The 20,382-nt window shown below is 39.6% G+C and overlaps 1 protein-coding gene and 2 long non-coding RNA genes across 10 annotated transcripts; 2 read left to right on the plus strand and 1 right to left on the minus strand.

Moving 5' to 3' along the window:
* Window positions 1-1,581: 1,581 nt before the first annotated feature.
* LOC124274032 lies at window positions 1,582-14,721 on the plus strand. Its single transcript, XM_046709362.1, is given in 11 exon segments — window positions 1,582-1,596; window positions 3,804-4,034; window positions 5,344-5,389; window positions 6,029-6,069; window positions 6,071-6,196; window positions 6,864-6,912; window positions 7,827-8,042; window positions 8,532-8,680; window positions 9,614-9,863; window positions 10,669-10,782; window positions 13,945-14,721. Coding segments are annotated over 10 exon segments (1,446 nt in total). The 5' UTR covers window positions 1,582-1,596; the 3' UTR covers window positions 14,169-14,721.
* A 140-nt stretch (window positions 14,722-14,861) lies between these two features.
* On the minus strand, window positions 14,862-15,987 carry LOC124274033. Of its 8 annotated transcripts, none has more exons than XR_006897823.1 (6): window positions 15,832-15,987; window positions 15,685-15,714; window positions 15,485-15,544; window positions 15,208-15,424; window positions 15,146-15,176; window positions 14,893-15,083 (listed from the first exon to the last, which is right to left on the minus strand). It is a non-coding gene; the product is annotated as an uncharacterized LOC124274033 (long non-coding RNA). The 8 variants fall into 8 exon arrangements; XR_006897822.1 differs by having other exon boundaries at window positions 14,967-15,083; window positions 15,115-15,176; XR_006897819.1 differs by having other exon boundaries at window positions 14,862-14,950; window positions 15,146-15,424.
* Window positions 15,988-17,853: 1,866 nt separating this feature from the next.
* LOC124274035 lies at window positions 17,854-18,956 on the plus strand. Its single transcript, XR_006897826.1, has 2 exons — window positions 17,854-18,209; window positions 18,797-18,956. It is a non-coding gene; the product is annotated as an uncharacterized LOC124274035 (long non-coding RNA).
* The last annotated feature ends 1,426 nt before the right edge of the window (window positions 18,957-20,382 follow it).

A 20,382-nucleotide genomic window follows, 5' to 3' on the forward strand; every position in this document is an offset into this window, starting at 1 on the left:
CTTTTCGCTGCTTTTTGCAATATTCCAGCAACATCATGGCGGGGAACACCAGAAATGGGCTTCACATATATATAGTACCCACGTGCGGAATCGAGTGAGGACGTGAGTATGGTTTTACGCCGCTGTTAGCAATATTCCAACAATATTCAGCAGAGAACAAGTGAAATGGGCTTCACACATATATAGTACCCTCCTGGGGAATCGAACAGGGTCCTTGGCTTAACGAGCAAACGCTTTACCACTAGGCTACCCCACCGCCCCAGGCGGTTAGGTCTTTACGTGGGTGATTTATAAAGGTCTCTGTGAATGAGTTGGAACGTGCTAACTTAAGTTTGGGAAAGCACGATGTGAAACAATTTCCATGGGATATGTTATGTAAAGCGGCTAAGTTCAAGTTTCCATCATAAATGAGCTTCTAAATTCAGTGGCATCGTGAAACAGAACGTGTCTCAAATCCTATTTAGATATGGTGGTGTTTATCTCTGTGTTTATTTCAGTCCATAAAAAATATGACAATTGCCAGTGTATCCTCCTTCAATCATTACAAACCAATAATGTCATGCTTAACAATTTATGGGTGCATGCAAGGAGAAGAAATATTTACATCAATAGTAATGGATAACTTTGAAAACATTGAATACTCCCTGCATATATAATGGCGGCTTGCTGACAGCTTTTGGGAATATGGTACACGCTGAGAAAAGGAAAAGGATCCGTGTTGGATCCTACACGTATACTCATAGTAAAAGGCCCGGCTGCGTCATACCAAAAGACGATAAAATATGGTACTTGTTGGTCCCTACCTGGCGCTCGGCTTTCATGGTAAAGCCACAAAGGTCTGACCTCATTTCGCCTACACCTCATTTCACCTACACCCTTATCAAAACAAATTTAGGGTTGACTGCACATCACGTAAATGCTGTTCTACCTTTCGAAAAGTAGACCCTTCCACTAATGAGGCATACTTCCTCTAATGAAAATAAACTCTTGCACTGATGATTTATACTTTAATAAGGTCATATAGCACTATAAAACCAACTTAAGTCTGGGCTGGTACAAGCAGCCACAAACACACAAGCATGCACGTCGTCATATGAGCGAAATATTCTCAAGTACAACGTTAAACCCCACGTCACCTCACCTCATCTCACCTCACCTCACCTCACAGTAAGAGGCGCCATAACGGCTGTGGTGTTAAGGCTCTGTGGCTGGGTGTCATCAACACACGAAGATTTCATAGCCAGCACACCGAGACTCTGCATTGTTATTGTGTTTGCTCATTTGTGACATTATAGTATAAAAGCACACACTGTAAGGGTGTAGTCATATATTTTGAGCATGTCGAATCACTGTTACTTAATATAGAAATGCCTCTGTTAACTGATACTGCTTCACCAACATTCATTATTCCTGTAAAAATAGAAGCCTTAAATTATACAAAATTGCTCTTTCTTAGAAATAGCAGTTGTCAATAATGAAAGTAGCCATCTCGGTAAAGCCGAAAGGATGTAACTAAACTCAAGGCGCAATACATTGCCACGTCATCCGACGGAGGCCCAGTCTTAGTCAGTTCCCAGTCGCCAGCTCCGAGAGAAGGTAGGTATTGTTACGCGCGTCAGTGTTGTGCTCTGCACTGTCGTTTTAATCTCGTCATGGATTTTGATGATATTGTTTGTATCATAAAGCCCTAGAGTAAGAGATCTAACGCTTAGCTGTGTCATTTTGAAGGATGTGTGTTTCCATTAAAACATATACATCTCAAAGCGAACCGTCAGCGGCGCAGTTCGGTAATGCTTGAACAGCTTAGCGGGAGATCGTAAGGGAAATCCCCGTCTATAAATAACTTGTTACTCGTCGGTGGCTAAATTATTCTAGCGCTCGTTTACTTGGTCGATGGGATGTTTAACGCCGCACTCAGCAATATTCCGGCTATATGGCCGCAGTCTGTAAACAATCGAGCCCGGACCAGACAATCCAGTGATCAACAGCATGAACATCGATCTACCCAATGTGTATACGATCCCGTTAGTCGCCTCTTACGACAAGCATGGGTTACTTAATACCGGGAGGCGGTGGGGTAGCCAAGTGGTTAAAGCGTTCGCTCGTCACGTCGCAGACCCGGGTTTGATTCCTCACATAAGTACAATGCGTGAAGCCCATTGCTGGTGTCTCTCCGCCGTGATATTGTTGTGATATTGCTACAAGGCTAAAAATCTGGCGTAAAACTAAACTCACTCACTCAATCACTTAAGACCAATGAAGACCTTCACGGTTATTGTTTACTGATGATAAGGGCAATTAACGCAAACACATTGCTCCTCTATTAGCCGCATATATGTGTGACACCATAATTGTTCCCTATCCCCCCGATTCTTGAAGTTCATTTCGTGTGAGGGGCGTTCAAAAAGTAGTCAGCCTAACTATATTCTCGATGTCCAGTGTTTGAAAAGCGTGGAACCAGTTTATTTTGAAGGAATCATTAGCAAAGCTGAAGTTTGAAAGTGAAAGTAGACATCACAAACAACTATGGTTACCCTGAACTGCAATTGCTTGTTTCATACGAAAACGGTATTTACAAATGAATTTTAATTCTAAACTTTAATAACATCGTATTTCTATATTTTATGGCAAGGTGTAGGCAGCATGACCTTAACTAAGACGTCACAGACTGCCCAGTTGGATGAGGTCGTAAAATGATTCACAATACATCTGGCTTACTGGTTACGCTTGTTGTGTGTTTTTTCGCTCATTCAGTGTAGTTCTGTAACGCACAATGTGATTGATATAATATCAAATCCGTACCAGACCGCCAAACATTTCTAGCGGCATAGCCTCGTTTTAAGAATTCAACGATTTCCAGATTTCCGTTTGTCAGAGCTCGCTGAACGACAGAGCACGCTGCACGACGTGTTTGCAAGGATTAGAAGGAGCGTAGTGTTGCAATATACAAGTGCTTTGATGTATCAGATAATACTGATTAATATTTATGTATCCAGTTAAATGAATCGGTATCAAAATTCTGGACTGGTTATTGTACTAAGTTGCGCAATAGGACGGAACCCAGTCAACAGGAAACGAGACTGTGTAATCAATGTTTTGACTTGTGGTATGCCCTCAGATAATATCATATAGAATATGTTCAATATAGTATTGGATGACTTTCATAATCAACATTCCATGATTTGGACTGCTTGATTCATATTTAGACGGGGGATGTTTTTAAGGACACCTCCCATTTTAATCTTTCAAAAATAGTGTGTCCTGGCTGGCATTGTTTGCAATATATTGAGAGCTGACACATGTGTGACCATTCCGTATTTAGTTTGAACCCTTGGCACCATGTATGAATAAGTGGAAACATTAGAATAAGTTATCTTATGATAACGTCATCTGAAAGGAGGATGCGTAGTGTCTCCAAAACAGCTCTTTCAGTAAACATGAAGGGAGAGCCAATTTAACAAGTGATTATAGTTTCAAATTGCTATTTTATGCATTTTAATATCTAAGTTTGATTCTGGCGGACTTCTGCCAATCTCAAACACACAAAATATATAATCTTGCATATGTTATTTCCTGAAGTTTGTGATGCATTTATTTCAGATTTTGAGGGTGTTTTGGGGCGTACCGAGATAAAAAGTCAAACAAAATGGGGATCGTTAGGCCGAAACATGGCATCACAAATATGCTTGAGGTTGACAGATGATATGTAGAAAATTAAAACGTAAAAACAGCTGCATTTGTGTCATTTTCTAGGTGAGGTTTATTCTTGATTGTTTGATCTTCAAATAAATAACTTTTTTCAGATGTTGTGTACACTAATTTCGGTTGCCTTGGTAACATCAACCCTTGGGTACACGGCTCCCTCCAGTCAGTGCGCATGCGCATCAGTGGACACAGCTATCGAGAGGAACTACACGGAAACTGCCGATGATGTTTTCGGGACGCTGAGTTCCCTGAGGTGCCTCCCGTACCACGGGGTTCAACAAGCTCTCAATGACGGCCGGATATATGTCCAAGTGTCATATCACGGAATGGTGAGTACAAAACTGCTGAGTCAAGTAGAATTAAGACTGATCTCGTGAATTAATCATTCGTCAAATTAAATCGGGCTCGTATTTAAATTGAAATGCTTTGAAGAGCGTTTGTGTGGGGCATTATTAACAGTAGTAGTAGTAGTAGTAGAAGCAGTAGTAGTAGCAGTAGTAGTAGTAGTAGTAGTAGCAGCAGTAGTAACAGTAGAGGGCAATGGGGTAGCCTTGTGGTTTAAGCGTTCGCTCGTCACGCCGAAGACCCGGGTTCGATTCCCCACATGGGCACAATGTGTGAAGCCCTTTTCTGGTGTCCCCCGCCGTGATATTGCTGGAATATTCCTAAAATCGGCGTAAAACCATACTCACTCACTCAGTAGCAGTTATAGTTGGGTGGACAGGCTCGCTTGTGTTATCAGTCACTGGATTGTCTGGTTCGGATTCGATATTGACCGCCTTTATATAGTTGGATCTATCTGGTTGAGTTCGGCGTTATGCAACGTAGTAGTAGCGGTAGTAGTAGTAGTAGTAGTAGTAGTAGTAGTAGTAGCAGTAGTTGTTGTTGTAGGAGCAACAGCAGCAGTAGTAACAGTAGTACCTATTGTTTTCTTTCCTGTGAAGTATATACATATATATTTAATTCATTTGGTGTTTGCATACCGATCCTTGATTCCATTACATCTACATATCATGTGAGTAGACTGACGTACAAAATTAAGTACACACCCGGTGTTTAGGGATTACGTTCAAAACACAATCTATTTTGTTTCAGCAACATGTCCACAATGTTTGTGACTTGTAAGTCACAGTCAAAACACTGTTCAAAATATGTACGTTGTTTGTTGCAAAACGAGCCCAAAGCACCAAGTGTAACCTTTTTTTTTTGTACGTCAGTTTACAATGTAATTGTATTGCCCTTGTCTCAAATGCAGAAGTGGGTCGTCAGGGCTGACTGTTTAACCCATGTTAAAGTTTGAGAGTAATGATTGTAAACCTACTTGTGCAGGCTGAGTGAGTGAGTGAGTTTGGTTTTACGCTGCTTTTAGCAATATTCCAGCAATGTCACGGCGGGGGACACCAGAAATGGGCTTCACACATTGTACCCATGTGGGGAATCGAACCCGGGTCTCCGGCGTGACGAACGAACGCGTTAACCACTAAGCTACCCCACCGCCCCTGCAGGTTGATTTTACCGTGGTGGCTCGAGAGACCTCTAGTCTACAACTGTTTCAGCAGACAGATATTGGTGATAAAATTCAGCCAACTATCAATTAATTATTCTAATATTGGTCACAATTCTTTTTTCATCTTTCAGATCGCCTGGCTACTGGCATTCGACATATACATAAAAAAGTGTAATGGTGAGTGAGCTACGTGAAAATAATAAGACGACTTTGGTGATATGAGGTGAGGTGAGGTGAAATTCCCGCATTTCCGAAAGTGGTCAAATGGAACATATGTTATATTTGGGATTACACTTTCTCAGTTAAGGGCGTGATCAGTAATTGTTTATTTTGAGCTGTATGGTTAGTGAGGTGAGGTGAAATTGGGTTTTACGTCGTGCTCGAGAATATTTCGCTCATATGACGACGTGCATGCGTGTGTATGTGTATGTGCGGCTGCTTGTACTAGCCCAGACTGAAGCTGGTTTTATGGTGCTAGCCCACTGAGATACCATGCCGCAGTGAAGCATGAATACCCCACTCAGACACATTATACTGACTCCGAGCCGACCAGTCCTTGTTGTACCCATTAATGCCGAGCGCCAGGCAGGGACCAACAAGTACCAAATTTTAACGGCTTTTGGTATGACGCGGTCGGGGATCGAACCCGCGATCTTCCGCTCTCCGGGCGGACGCTCTAACCATTACACCACGGAGGCGGTCTTTGGTTATATGAATATCAATTGGTTTTATTATATATACATTGTCCTGTCTCCAGTACAGCGTTACATTTTCAGCTATCGCACAGACATTTCACACCACATACATCTCTTTCAGAGCCCTTCGACTGTGTATGCGCAAATGCCAATGTCGACGTAAAAAACTACCTATAGAAGCCGAGGTGCTTCAATAACGACCTTGACCTCTGGTCAGTGTTTGACCCTGCAGGGGAAGTCGTACAACTCAAGCGCCGGAACCTGGGTGCAGGTCAAGGTCAATAACAAGGTCAGCAACTGCTTCTCAGCTTAACTGTATAAAATCGTTTACTCGGGCAAGGTTAAGGTCACCGCCAGTTCAGTTAGTAGTAAGGTTATCGTAATATCGAACACTCCTGGCAAACAAACTGTGCACAAGTGTTTTGTCATATTTTCGTTTCATAGATTGTGCTGCTGGTTGGAGACAAATGTGATGTGTAAAAGCAAAATATGTTCACTAGTTTAACTATTTCGCGACGAAGTTAAAATAAAGTGTTAATTTTCAGATTTCAAATTACACATTCGGTCGTCAGGGTCGCGTATGCAAGGCTGTGCAGAAATATATGATCATGTGTTCCAAGTTTGTCATACTTATTTTCGTGCGCGAGTTTCACCGTACTGATGATCGTCCGAGACGTCGCTTTCCTCAATCCAACACACCGTGATATAGTGAGTGAGTGAGTTGGGTTTTACGCCGCTTTTAGCAATATTCCAGCAATATCACAGCGGGGGACACCATAAATGGGCTTCTCACATTGTGCCCATGTGGGGATTCGAACCCGGGTCGTCAGCGTGACGAGCCGACGCTTTAGTCATTAGGCTACCTCACCGCCCCACACCGTGATATAACTGAAAACAGTTCAAAGCGACATTTCGGCAGGTTCACTCACTCTCTACCATTATTGACTTCATTTCAGACGGGATGGCTGACGGCGGGAAACGTCTCCTTCCATAAGAACTGTGCAGGTAATTAGCAGTTGGAACAACCATCTACATATGTGCCGTAACCACTAACCATACGACCGCCTCCGTGGTGTAGTCATACTAAAAGACGTTAAAATATGGTACTTGTTGGTCCCTGCCTGGCGCTCGGCATTAATGGGTACAACAAGGACTGGTCGGCTCAGAGTCAGTATAATGTGTCTGAGTGGGGTATTCCTACTTCACTGCGGCATGGTATCTCAGTGGGCTAGCACTTTAAAACCAGCTTAAGTCTGGGCTTGTACAAGCAGCCGCACATACACATACACACGCATGCACGTCGTCATGTGAGCGAAATATTCTCAAGCACGACGTAAAACCCAATTTCACCTCACCTCACTAACCATACAGCTCAAAATAAACAATTACTGATCACGCCCTTAACTGAGAAAGTGTAATCCCAAATATAACATATGTTCCATTTGACCACTTTCGGAAATGCGGGGTGATGAGATAGCCTAGTGTCGACAGCGTTCGTTTGTCACGCCGATGATCCGGGTACAATGTGTGAAGCCTATTTCTGGTTTCAATACTCCAGCAATATCACGACATGGAACCAGAAATTGGTTTCAAACATTGCGGGAAATTGTACCGGCCCGAGTCTTCGGCGTAACCACTCGGGTACCCAAATGCCCCAATGTGCGCAGCAGGGTTAACGAGTATTTTTACATACATCCTGCTACAATTAAGATTTTTGTAATAAAGCTTAATTCTCACCCCTTGCAAAGCGTTAAAACCAGTTATATCAAAAGTAAATACTGGATAAATGAACCCAGGTCAAATATGAAAACCTGTTTTGGAAAACAAGAAAAACTCTACACCTCAATTAGTGTTGACATGAAAGAAGGACGTAATTTGAAACAAGCAGGAAATTAATACGGAAACACTGTTCCTGCCAGCACACATGACGGATGATACGTCACGGACACGCATGACGGCATGTCGTAAAACAGTATCACGTGAGGACTGGGAAGCGAGAGATCCAGATACAGCAAGTGTCCCCAAGCCTCCCCATGACGCCGACAGCCAGCACGAACCAAAGCGAGGCTTCCGCAGTAATGGTGGATGCATGGGAAGAAAACACCGTTACCATGACGACCATCAGGATGGAGACGGTAGGGTGTAACTAATCAACCTTATAGATAACTATTCATCTGGTTTCTTGTATGTTGTGACGTTCGGGTTTTTTCTCTGAAATGGAATTGGCGTTTCTTAGATTGATACACCGATGGTACAGATAACTATATTTGTATCGAACACGCTTATTACGAATTGAATTATGTAACGAACTGTCCTTTAGACCCGGGCACTTGCTGTATATTTATTTCCAAATGCATATAACAAACTACGGTTTTAACGAACTTAAATTAGTGGTCACTTTGGCTTACTCTCCAAAATTCTCTAAGGTTTGTTCTGATATGAAATGGGAGTTAAATTAAAAGAAGATGTGCACGTGTTTCCTTTTGTGTGTCGATTATATATTACTGAAAATCACTGAGAAATTAACTTTGCAACAAAAGTGCGATAATTTTGAACGAAATTCAATTTCACGTAACATTAAAACGGCGTAACTCCACATTCATTCTTAGGTCTGTTCTTTATAGAACCACTGGACAGTTCCTGCGTGAACACTGACGCCCCCGCGTCCCTCTTTGAGAGTAGCGTCCCCTTGACGACCTTGGGCGCTAACCAGGAAATGTTGATGCATGATGGTAGTGACGGAATACTTACACCAATCCAACGAGGGAGTAAGGTAGGTGTGTTTGTGGTCTTGTACCACACACTCGGCGTTATTCCAGCAGTGTGGAGTTAGTACTGCATGGGGCGGTGGGGTAGCCTTGTGGTTAAAGCGTTCGCTCGTCAGCAGAAGACAATGTGGTAAACCCATTTCTGGTGTTCCCCGCCGTGATATTACTGGAGGATCATACTCACTCACTCACCCACTCACTAGTATTAAAGTTTTGGCATCGTTCATTTTCGCAATTTCCGACATTTTGAAGTTAAATGGGGATACTAACTGTGACAAAGACATAATATATCTGTTCTTAATTTATTCTTCGTAAATTGTCGAAACCATCCTCATACCATCCGCGTAAAAATGTAATGGCTCACTAAAAGGCAAACTACGTTTACACCACTGAAATTAACAAGTAACAATATATAATCCGCAGTGTACGGGCTTTTACAAAATCTAAGATTCTTTTGGTATAAATATATGTTTTTTCTAATAAAATATTGTGAATCTCATGCCACCAAGACAATTATCAATTATGGGGCCTTCCTACCGTGGGAAGTTTTCTGTCGCCAGTCACTGAGGTGTAAATATTGCATAGATGTAAATAACTGACGTGGATGCTCCATGTTGACAAGTGAGCGAGTATGCCTTTTCCACTTTTACCAGTATTCCAGCAACATCACGGCGGGGACACGAAAATGGGTTACTCGTATTGTACCCATATGTGGAATCGAACCCGGGTCTTCGGCGCGAAGAACTAACGCTTGAACCTCTAGGGTAACCTACAGCCCCCAATAGCAATGGTAATACAACGTAAATGAGTATATCTGAGCAGCATCGTGATGTCATCGTATTATGGCGTAACAAAAACGTATATTTTGTCGCAGGACGAAACACTATATTGAATATGTAAAGACTTTAAAAGTTTTTTTTGTTCTTTTCTTTTCACAGATTGACTTGGCCCAATATAACATTCTACATTTAACAGAAGAAGGCACGTCAGGAGTGATGGTGCCCGGTTGTCCCGCCATCATGGCACGTGCTGTGTGGGGGGCACGGCTTGCCGGCCAGGGGGTAGGCAGGCTGACGGCAACTCCTCAATACGTCATCATTCACCACGGGGCATCGGCAGGGTGCAGCTACAGGCAAGACTGTGTCAGACTGATGCAGTCCTACCAGAATTTTCACATGGACGGACGAGGTAAGTAACTATTGGCTACAAAGGGAGATAAGTCGTAGATATAGTGGCAGGTCCCTGACGTAGTGAGAATCCGGTATCTATAGTATGTTTGCATTGAAAACGTACGGATGAATGTCAATTTAAACAAAAAAGTAAATCGAATAAGATGATATTAAGATTGCGAATCCTCATAATATTACCTTTTGCCAACTGACCCTTTAAAGCTCAGAATTTTATTCAACTTAGGATAAAACTTGTTTGACAAACAATAATAGTTTCAAATCGCTATTTTTGGTTTGTATTACAAGGGTGTATGCACATTAACTGAAACACCGAGAACAAGTAGAGTTGGTCTAAGTTAACGCTCATCACGAACCTCATGTACATTTGTTTCACTGTTCCATCTACTGCGCTCACCCCTTGTAAATAAAACCAATAATAGCGATTTGAATGTATGATCGTTTGTTAAACAACTTTTGTCCTACAATGAATAAAATTCTGAGATTTAAATGTTCAGTTGGCAAGGCAAATATATGAGGATTTGCAGTCTTAATTTCACTTTATTTGATTTACTTTTTTGCCTAAAGTGAAATCCGTCGGTACGTTTTCACTGCAAACAGACTATAATGTCAGTTTGAACCAGTGAATCGGTATCTGAAGGGCTATGTAGTGGATAATCAAACAAAGCTGTGTTGTTGGTAACACATGCCTACAACCCATCCAAATGTGTAACATTGATAAATACATGAGGGAAATATAACAAACTAATCTTGGAAAATATTTGGGTCCAAACATATTAAACGTTAAGTCTCATGTTGTTTTGCAGGTTGGTCTGACATCGGCTACAACTTCGCTATCGGCGATGACGGCAACGTGTACGAGGGACGTGGGTGGGGCGCCGTGGGGGCTCACACAGGCGGCTACAACAAGGTATCAGTCGGTGAGTACAAAAGGGGATTTGTTGAAGCTCAGGAATCAGTTGACTCAGATTGTTATCATGGAGAAAATCGATACGATTGCTAACATGGCACGTGTCATAGTAGTCACGATATGGCTGAAAAAACAACAACTTTAACTCATTCACTTGTCACAGAGCAAGAATGTTGCTAAGGACAAACACCCCAAACTAAAATTTGCGACAAGAATGATATACTGGCTGCCAATTCGGACAATGAATCCTTTTAGAGTTACCACAGATCGATTCTTTGAACGAACTTGTCGAGGTACATGTTGGTAACATACACTAAACACCAAAAGAAACGTTACCCTCCTGCCTTAGTGACGGAGGTACCTATCTTCAGCTGGCGTTGTGATGCGTGGACGTCCACTCCTTGGTCTGTCTACGGTGACCCCAGTTTGACTGAGGCCCGGAATAAGTCTTATAACTGTGATAAGGTGACATCCGAGGGCGTTGGCAACATAATTGTACGTCGACCCCATCTGCACCATCCCAGTGGCTCTTTCTTTCTCTTCAGCTGTTAATCGTGGCATATTTCTCGTACTTGTGTATCATATCAAGTATTCTAGGCTCTCTTCATACTCTATAGAATCATTCCACATGTAAAATGGATGCAAATACTGCTTGAAAATTGCTGCGTTTTGGCGATTGATATTGCTATGTGTACACAGAAAATGGAAAGAAAATGTTACTTTGCAAGCAACAATGTTAACAAAGATAATTTTAGATGTTCCTAAACATTTTTCACAATTTCCAGACACGTTTTACTTGTTTTCTCTAATGCAAATCAGCAGAAAATGTTTTATAAGAATCATAGGAATGTTTATTTTACAATTTTACACACTCTACAACAGCTGTTTCTTGTTTTAATAGTTGAAAATTGGTGACTTTAAATGGTTTATATTTGTCTCAAAGCAGCATTATATTTCAGCCTTTCTTTTGGACATCTAAATCACTGTTCTTGGTTTATTTCGGCATTGACGAAAATAGGACAATTTAACTCTTCTGAAAACGATGCACCTCACCTAAATATGAATGTATTTTAGTATTTTCCTGATTTGCATAAAGATGTGTTGTTAAGCTTTCTTGTAAACTAATACCTTCCAACATATCTTTCATAGTTTTTCAGTAATTCATAAAGGTAGGAGGGTAACGTTTCTTTTGGCGTGTAGTGTATATATGTGACAGAATTTACGAAATACGAATTCGTACAGGGTATCTGCCTTGGAGAGTTTTCAGGGTTAATGGACGTGTTTTCGCGTGCAATTTGCTCTATATTATCTCGAAAAGGAATTGTAATATTTCATATAATATTCCTTAAAATGAATGTTTCTTTTTGATAACATATCAAATATGCGACATATTTGGTCTATTCACGATTTTCTGTTTTTCAAATTGCTTCAATTGTTGAAATATCAACCTCTGAGGGCAATTCAATACAAAAGCCAAATCCTTGATACAAAGTCGTCTTAGTTAGCTTTGCGGGAGGTTAAGGATTCTCCACCAGGTGTTCCAAGGGAAACAAGTAGTGAGTGAGTATCGGTTTACGCCCCTTTAACAATATTCAATTGATATCACAACCAATGGAACAAGAAATGGGCTTCACACTCGGGCTCCCAGGTACAATGTGTGAAGTCTATTTCTGTCCCCCGCCCTGATATAGCTGGATTATTGCTAAAACCGGCATAAAATTGAACTCACAAAAAGTCGTGCTGCCATACTAACAGACAGTATAGATGTACTCAGATATATAGTGATAGGCAGCACACAGACAAATAGATATCAGCGTTGACCTTGACATTGAACCTTTTGATCTGACACCATACACATCAGGGGATAATCAAATAAGACGATAAATGTCATCCCTGATTGATAGCGGTACAAGAATATATACCGAAACGTCGCATTCACTTTGTCATTATTGTATCAATGTCATCTAATGAATAGCTGTGTGAACGAAAGGCACAGTATGGGCTGTTACGCATGGATTACAGCATGTAAAACAGGCCACATTTCCTTAACGACACTTCACTTCATGTTGTGCAACAATGGAATAGCCAAGTGACTATAATTCCTAAAGACTTAATGCGTTGTCAAGACAAAGTATGTTTTATTCACTCCGAGACGATACCGCCCTCTCGAGAAAGACATGTACATGGCCTCATGTCGAGATACGTCGCCTTGACAGCGTAGGTTATAATTATTCCAAATTGAGGGTCAAAAGAAAGTAGCCGTTTTTGGCAAATTTAATTTATGTTTAAAAAAAGAACTGTTTTAGATTAGATAGTGTTTATTTCACTATCACAGATTCCGGGTTGTAGAAATGATTCCACGGCAGGGTAATTTTGTGTAAAACGGTATTGGTTTACTGAAGACAGGGTGAGAAATAATATTGCATGCACGTGACTCCCGTCATGTCTTAGAAATATGTTTGTGCTTAGTCAAACATGGATATGCGTTTTCAAGCACATGGTGCTAAGGTAGTTTAGTATACTTTGTTTTAGAAGTTTAGAAGTTTCAAATCAGAAGTAAAATAATTCTTTGAGTGTTGACTAAACGCCATTTCTTGTATGTATGTTAAACCATTTTCAAATCAAATGTAAATTTTATTTTCTCCCTAAGTTGATATATATTAAATCTTCTTCCATGCTGAATTGATGTGGAAAAAACAGGTTTTCTGATCCATGGTGAGGATACCAACTCGGTTGGATTAGGGTTGTAAATATGAAATACACAACGCCATTTAGAAAGTGGTCAAATGTAACATGTGTTATATTTGGGATTACACTTTCTTTGGGTTCGAATCCCAGAATCCCACTCTGAGGGTGTGGGTCGAATCCCGGATGGGACTCAACCCAACAAAAGTACTAGAACGTGTACTTTACAAAGAAAGTGTTATCCCAAATATGACATATGTTACAGTTGTAAATATGTCAAATAAAAGATTTTGTGACGTTGTGAAGAATGAATTACATCAACACCTCAAGAGGAACACAAGGGTCAATCAGCATGAAGCGAAAGGTATAATACTCAGCAAGAAGTTCTTAAAACAATTCGGCTTTTACGCTGGCGTCTGTTGATATTGAACATGTTGAACAAATTACCATAAATGAATTTATACAATAGCGTTTCTCATTACTACAGGAATCGCTTTCATTGGCAAGTTCAATGACCGGGAGCCAAGCAAAGCCGCCCTTGACGCCCTGATGGCGTTGCTTTCATACGGAGTCAGGTACGGCGAACTGACACCGTCGTACACGTTGCTGGGGCGTCGCGACGTAGGTTATCCGACAGAATCCCCTGGAGACAGACTGTATGAGATCATTCGTGGCTGGAAGCATTACAACAACACTGTCATCTATGTATGAATGTCGTCGTCAGAGGCGAATGATTTGCCGTGTTGATTATCCGTGTTTTTCTACATTCGTCAGCAGAAATCCCTGCTCATGGGGTTCAACAAGGTCCATGTCTACGACCAGATCTGTTCATGTTTTACTTTCACTTCAAGATGGCACGCTGTGATATGACGTAAATACTCTCAAAACCCATCTCCAGCAACGTCGGGGCGTTTCAGAGTCGTACAATACTGAAAATGCCGGTTTCTTATAGTAGTGCAAGTAGTGAACATGATGGTGGTACGGCATTACTTCCGTCTCTGGCAATATTTATGTCAAAAAATGCCCCACCGATGATCGGAAAATATGGAAGACGGTGTCGACCATGGTACGATGCGAAATTCCTCTCGCCCGAATCCCATGTGTGATCCCTTTAGATAATACAATTGCGGTCGGCCTTCTTTGATATCCACTTGATCGATGTTGTACGTCACACTGACCCGGCCTGAAAGTTTCGGCTCTTTATCCCTGCGCGGTGCAGACGATTCGGCAGTCACTGATTTCATTTTAACGGCATAAAATAAAATTTTAAAAAATACATATAAAAATATGGAGGACATCGAACAATGGTCGACGCCGTTTTCCGTATTTTTCGACCATCGGTGGAGGAAGTGATGCCATGCCCCATCACGTATACTACTCTGCATAATAGTATGTTGTTTCCTGTTCCCGACATCAATCTTTATTACGGTTTTCCATATTGATGTGTTTGATGCAGGAATCATTGTTGTGATTTTTACCTTCAGTTTTCAGTACTTGGACCACTGTTTCCTATATAGTTACCATTTTGACAACCTGTTTCATAAGCAGTTACCATTTTAATAAACCTTTTCCTATATAGTTACCATTTTGATAAACCTTTTGCTATATAGTTACCATTTCGATAACCTTTTCGCAATATAGTTACCATATTGATAACCTTTCTCCTATATAGTTTCCATTTTGATAACCTGTTTCCTATAGAGTTACCATTTTGATAACCTTTTTCCTATAGTGTTTCCACTTTGATAACCTGTTTCCTATAGAGTTACCATTTTGATAACCTTTCTCTTATATAGTTACCATTTTGATAACTTTTTTCCTATAGTGTTTCCACTTTGATAACCTGTTTCCTATATAGTTACCATTTTGATAATCTTTTTCCTATAGTGTTTCCACTTTGATAACCTGTTTCCTATAGAGTTACCATTTTGATAATCTTTCTCCTGTATAGTTACCATTTTGATAACCTTTCTCTATATAGTTACCATTTTGATTTTAACCCATTTTGATTTACCCATTTTGATAACCTTTCTCCTATAGTTACCATTTTGATAACCTTTCTCTTATATAGTTACCATTTTGATAACCTTTTCCTATATATAGTTACTAACCTGTTTCCTAATGCTTCTCCTATATAGTTACCATTTTGATTATTTCTTCCACTAATATGAAACATCTTTCATATAGTTACCATTTGATAATTTGGATATAGTTACCATTTTATAACCCTTTCCTATATAGTTACCATTTTGATAACCTTTCTCCTATATAGATCAATTTTGATAATATTTTCCTGATGTTTCCACTTTGATATGTTACTATTGTTACCATTTTGATCATAATTCCTTTCCCATATAGTTACCTTTTCGATAACCTTTCTCCTATACAGTTACCATTTTGATTACCTTTCCCATATAGTTACCATTTTGATAACCATTTTGCTATATAGTTACCATTTTGATAACCTGTTTCCTGCGGATTTACCATTTTGATAATCGGTTATCGAGTGCCGTGTCTGAAAATGCTTCATTAATTGCAATAATTATTTGGCCACTTCAAATGAAACATCTTCATTTCGATGATGTGAAATTTGGAGAAACACGTCCTTTACAAATTTTGCAACTGAGATCAATGTAATATGTATAATGTGTAAGGAATTCACAGCAGATCGGGACATAACAACATATGTAACCGGTGCTACTGACGCTTTGTTCCCTGTGTATATGGGTGCTCGGTCTTAATTATTAGTCCTCCGTGTCAAGTACATTAACAAACAACACATTCCAGGTGTGAGCCGTTCCTCTGCAATCTACTTGGTGGTCAGTATCGCTGACTTGGTTGATCGTGTCTCGTCCTACCAAGACGGCTCGTTGCTCAGACTAACCGTCACTACATTGTCTGGTCGCCGTCATAGTCTTTCATAAGCACTCACTGTATCTCGTAAACAAACTAACATTAAACGTGATGAAAGGTTTGACATATAGATTTTGTCCTGTTCGCCTGTGTGCCTGTATGCATGGATTTATGTTTGTACTGTTATTAACATATCTAATCATTGTAAGATTGTGCTGAAAGTAAAATCATTAAATATGTTTGTTTAATTTGTAGAGTATTTTCTATCCTTTTGCGTGACTGTTATGATCTCTCAAAGAAAAAGCGAAAATTGTCATGCAACATATGTCATATTTGGCAAAATATTGCCTCACTTATCGCTTATGGAACATACTCATACCAAGTATGTATTGACCCGTGAAACTCCGGGGTAGAATAGGTCTTCAGCAACCCATGCTTGCCACAAAACGCGACTATGCTTGTCGTAAGAGGCGACTAACGGGATCGGGTGGTCAGGCTCGCTGACTTGGTTGACACATGTCATCGGTTCCCCATTGCGCAGATCGATGTTCATGCTGTTGATCACTAGATTGTCTGGTCCAGACTCGATTATTTACAGACCACCTCCTTTTAGCTGGAATATTGCTGAGTGCAGTGGAAAACTAAACTCATTCACTCACTCACCAAGTATATATTAAAGCTGTGACGATTTATCTAAATCGTAGTATCGATAATCGTGATACTTTATCTTACGATAAATATATCGATACTATTTTTCTTATCATGATATGTACAGTGGATCTTAAAATTGTGTATTTTCACTAGAAATTGATGGTTATGTAAAAATTTACACTGTTACTTACAATCAAAATATATTTTTTTAAAGAATAATAAGTAAAGATAACACATCGTGATATACATCGAATCGTATCGTTCCAAGATATTGCGATACGCCTCATATGGTGAAATTTCTGTATCGTCACACATCTAGTATATATCCGGTTTGCGGTTTTACATATCTTTTACAACGATCATAAATGTTGACAAAGAGACCAGCTGTAGACATGTGCTGTATATACTGTGTGTTCCCTCGTAGACCGGAGAAACACCGCTTGTCCAGAACTTGCACACTCCTGACAAACGCCTCCTGTGAAAATTCCTTTTTAAAACGTTTTGATCAATACTTAAACAATTAACATTCACTATGCATGTTTTTGTGATTTATCAGTCAATGGTGGTGGGCTAGCCTAGTAGTTGTCACATTTGGTCGTCACGCAGAATGTGCGGGTTCGAATCGAGACGTTACTTTTGTCAGTGAAGCCAATGTGATTCATGTTGTGATGATCCCGAAAGGGGACTACAAACGACCAACTCACTCGTTAATACGGATATATATCTGTCGATCTCATTAACACGGCACAGTGAAGATCCAGGTTAGAATTGGTCTTCAGTAACCCATGTTTGTGGTAAGAGACGACTAACGGGATTGGGTGGTCAGGCTCGCTGACGTGGTTGACACATGTCATCGTATCCCAGTTGCGTAGATCGATGCTCATTCTGTTGATCACTGGATTGTCTGGTCCAGACTCGAGTATTTACAAACCACCGCCATATAGCTGGAATATTGCTGAGTGCGGCGTAAAGCTAAACTCACTCACATTAACGCGGTACCATCCATATTAACGGGTTCTTCCTGAGATTAGTCAGCAGGGAATTTGTTTGTGTTTGTAGTACACACAGGTGTTATAAGGTACACTATTATAAACCTGCAAATATGCACGTAAAAGGAACTCCACAACTAGACGAAAAGTTACAACAAAGTAATGTGCAATGTCATAATAAAGAGTTCAGTTTGATACTTTACCTTCTACTCTAAACAGAGTTAGAATTTGCTCCAACTTCTGAAATATAGAACGCAAGGTAATCGACATATCGATTGTTCAGGAGGCTATCCATAAATGAATATTTTAATGTGCAAATGTTTTCTGTTAAAATGCATGTTAATCCTGACAATATCGAATTGAATTCAAGACCTGATATTAAAATTATTTTGTTCAATACGAACCGACTTATCATTCTTCAGTGTTAAAATGCAAATTTGGACAATATGAAATTGAATTCAAAACCTGATATTAAAATTAACTTTCATCATTCTTCGGTGTTAAAACGCAGCTTTTGAAAATATCGAATTGAATTAACAGCCTGATATTAAATTAGTTTAACCTATACCAACATAACATTCTTCAGAGCCATAGTAGACTTGATATGAAAACCGACTATACATTACATATAGATTTCATGGTGATGAAACCTTAACAGCGTCTGTTTCATTTAAAGGTGCGTATAGTGATTTGAAACCTCTTGCTGATCAAGCCAAGTAAAGTATTTTCATGTTAACAGACAACAAAGTAATGTATAATGTCACAATAAAGTGTTCAGTTTGATACTTACCTTCTATTCTAAACAGATTTAGAACTTGCTCCAACTTCTGAAATATAGAACGCAAGGTAATAGGTTATCGACATTCATTGTTGCATGAGTTTTAAGGAGGCTATCCATAAATGAATATTTAAATGTGCAAATGTTTTCTGTTAAAATGCAGGTAAATCCTGACAATATCGAATTGAATTCAAGACCTGATATTAAAATTATTTTGTTCAATACAAACCGACTTATCATTCTTCAGTGTTAAAATGCAAATTCAAAACTTGATATTAAAATTATTTCTTGATCAATAATAACTAACTTTCATCATTCTTCGGCGTTAAAATGCAGATTTTGACGATATCGAATTGAATTAACAACCTGATATTAAAATTATTTTAACCTATACCAACATAACATTCTTCAGGGCCATAGTAGACTTGATATGACAACCGACTATACATTACATATAGATTTCATGGTGATGAAACCTTAACAGCGGCTGTTTCATTTAAAGGTGTGTATAGTGATTTGAAACCTCTTACTGATCAAGCAAAATAAAGTATTTTCATTTTTACATTTTTATAAGAACTGATTTTCCAAGTTGGGTGCTAATTAATGCGTGCGATCTTTCTTTGCTCTGACAACTTCTCCCCTTTCTGAATGCATGTGTAGAGAATCCTTCACCGCCTCTGGATGGATTATGGTGGTAAGTAGAGAATACTGTCAGTCAGCCTGGTTTATATCATCACGTGTGTGAGACTCAACATAATGCATCAACAGAGTCGCTGTGTCTTTCGTAAGTGTCGCTCCAGTTTATAACCTGTCCCCGTCCGTCTACACTGAAGCACTCGCTTGATGCATGATGCTTTCAACCGCACGCTATCATGCTCTAAAACTTGTACACCATGCCTTAGAAAGCATGCGATTTTTGAAACAACATTTTAACGGCACACTCTGCGATATACCAGCTATAATATCGGTGAAAATATAGTTACGAAAACAGTGAATATCTTCAAGCAAATATAGAATTCTGCAAGTAGTGGACCAGAAATTGAAAACTTAAATAATAATTCGGACAAAAAAGCATGATCATCATATATATATAATGTACATATAATTGTGGTCTTACAAAAACATTTACGTGTATATCAGTTAGTTCATTATGAGTATATCAATTTGTTCATAAATAAAAATCAATAAATAAAACAACCAAACACATAAAACAACCAAACACATCAGTAAATAAATAAATACATAAATAAATGAATGAATGAATGAATGAATATATAAATAAATAAATGAATGAATGAATGAATGAAGGATAAATAAATAAATAAAAAAATAAATAAATAAATAAATAAAATGAATGAATGAATGTGTATATATATACCAAATACAAGGGAGCTACATGTGGACATTTTATTCAGTCGGAAGCTGTTCCTGTAAGACGGTTTAAGTATCCATGTAAGTATGTAGCCATGGTGTTTACGGCGGGGTCAAAATACAGTGCCATGTCACACTCCTCGCTACCTGTTGACTCGACTTTCCCAGTGAGGGGGTCGGATTCATGCACGACAAGATGAAGGTGTGCTGTGTGTGATCATACTTGGATATGGGCTCGTTTGAAAAATTCTGTGGAGGTCCATTCTGGGTAAGTCAACCGTTG

The sequence above is a fragment of the Haliotis rubra genome, unplaced genomic scaffold, assembly GCF_003918875.1.
Source record: "Haliotis rubra isolate DU_JTF1 unplaced genomic scaffold, ASM391887v1 Scf187, whole genome shotgun sequence".
NCBI classification, from domain to species: domain Eukaryota; kingdom Metazoa; phylum Mollusca; class Gastropoda; order Lepetellida; family Haliotidae; genus Haliotis; species Haliotis rubra.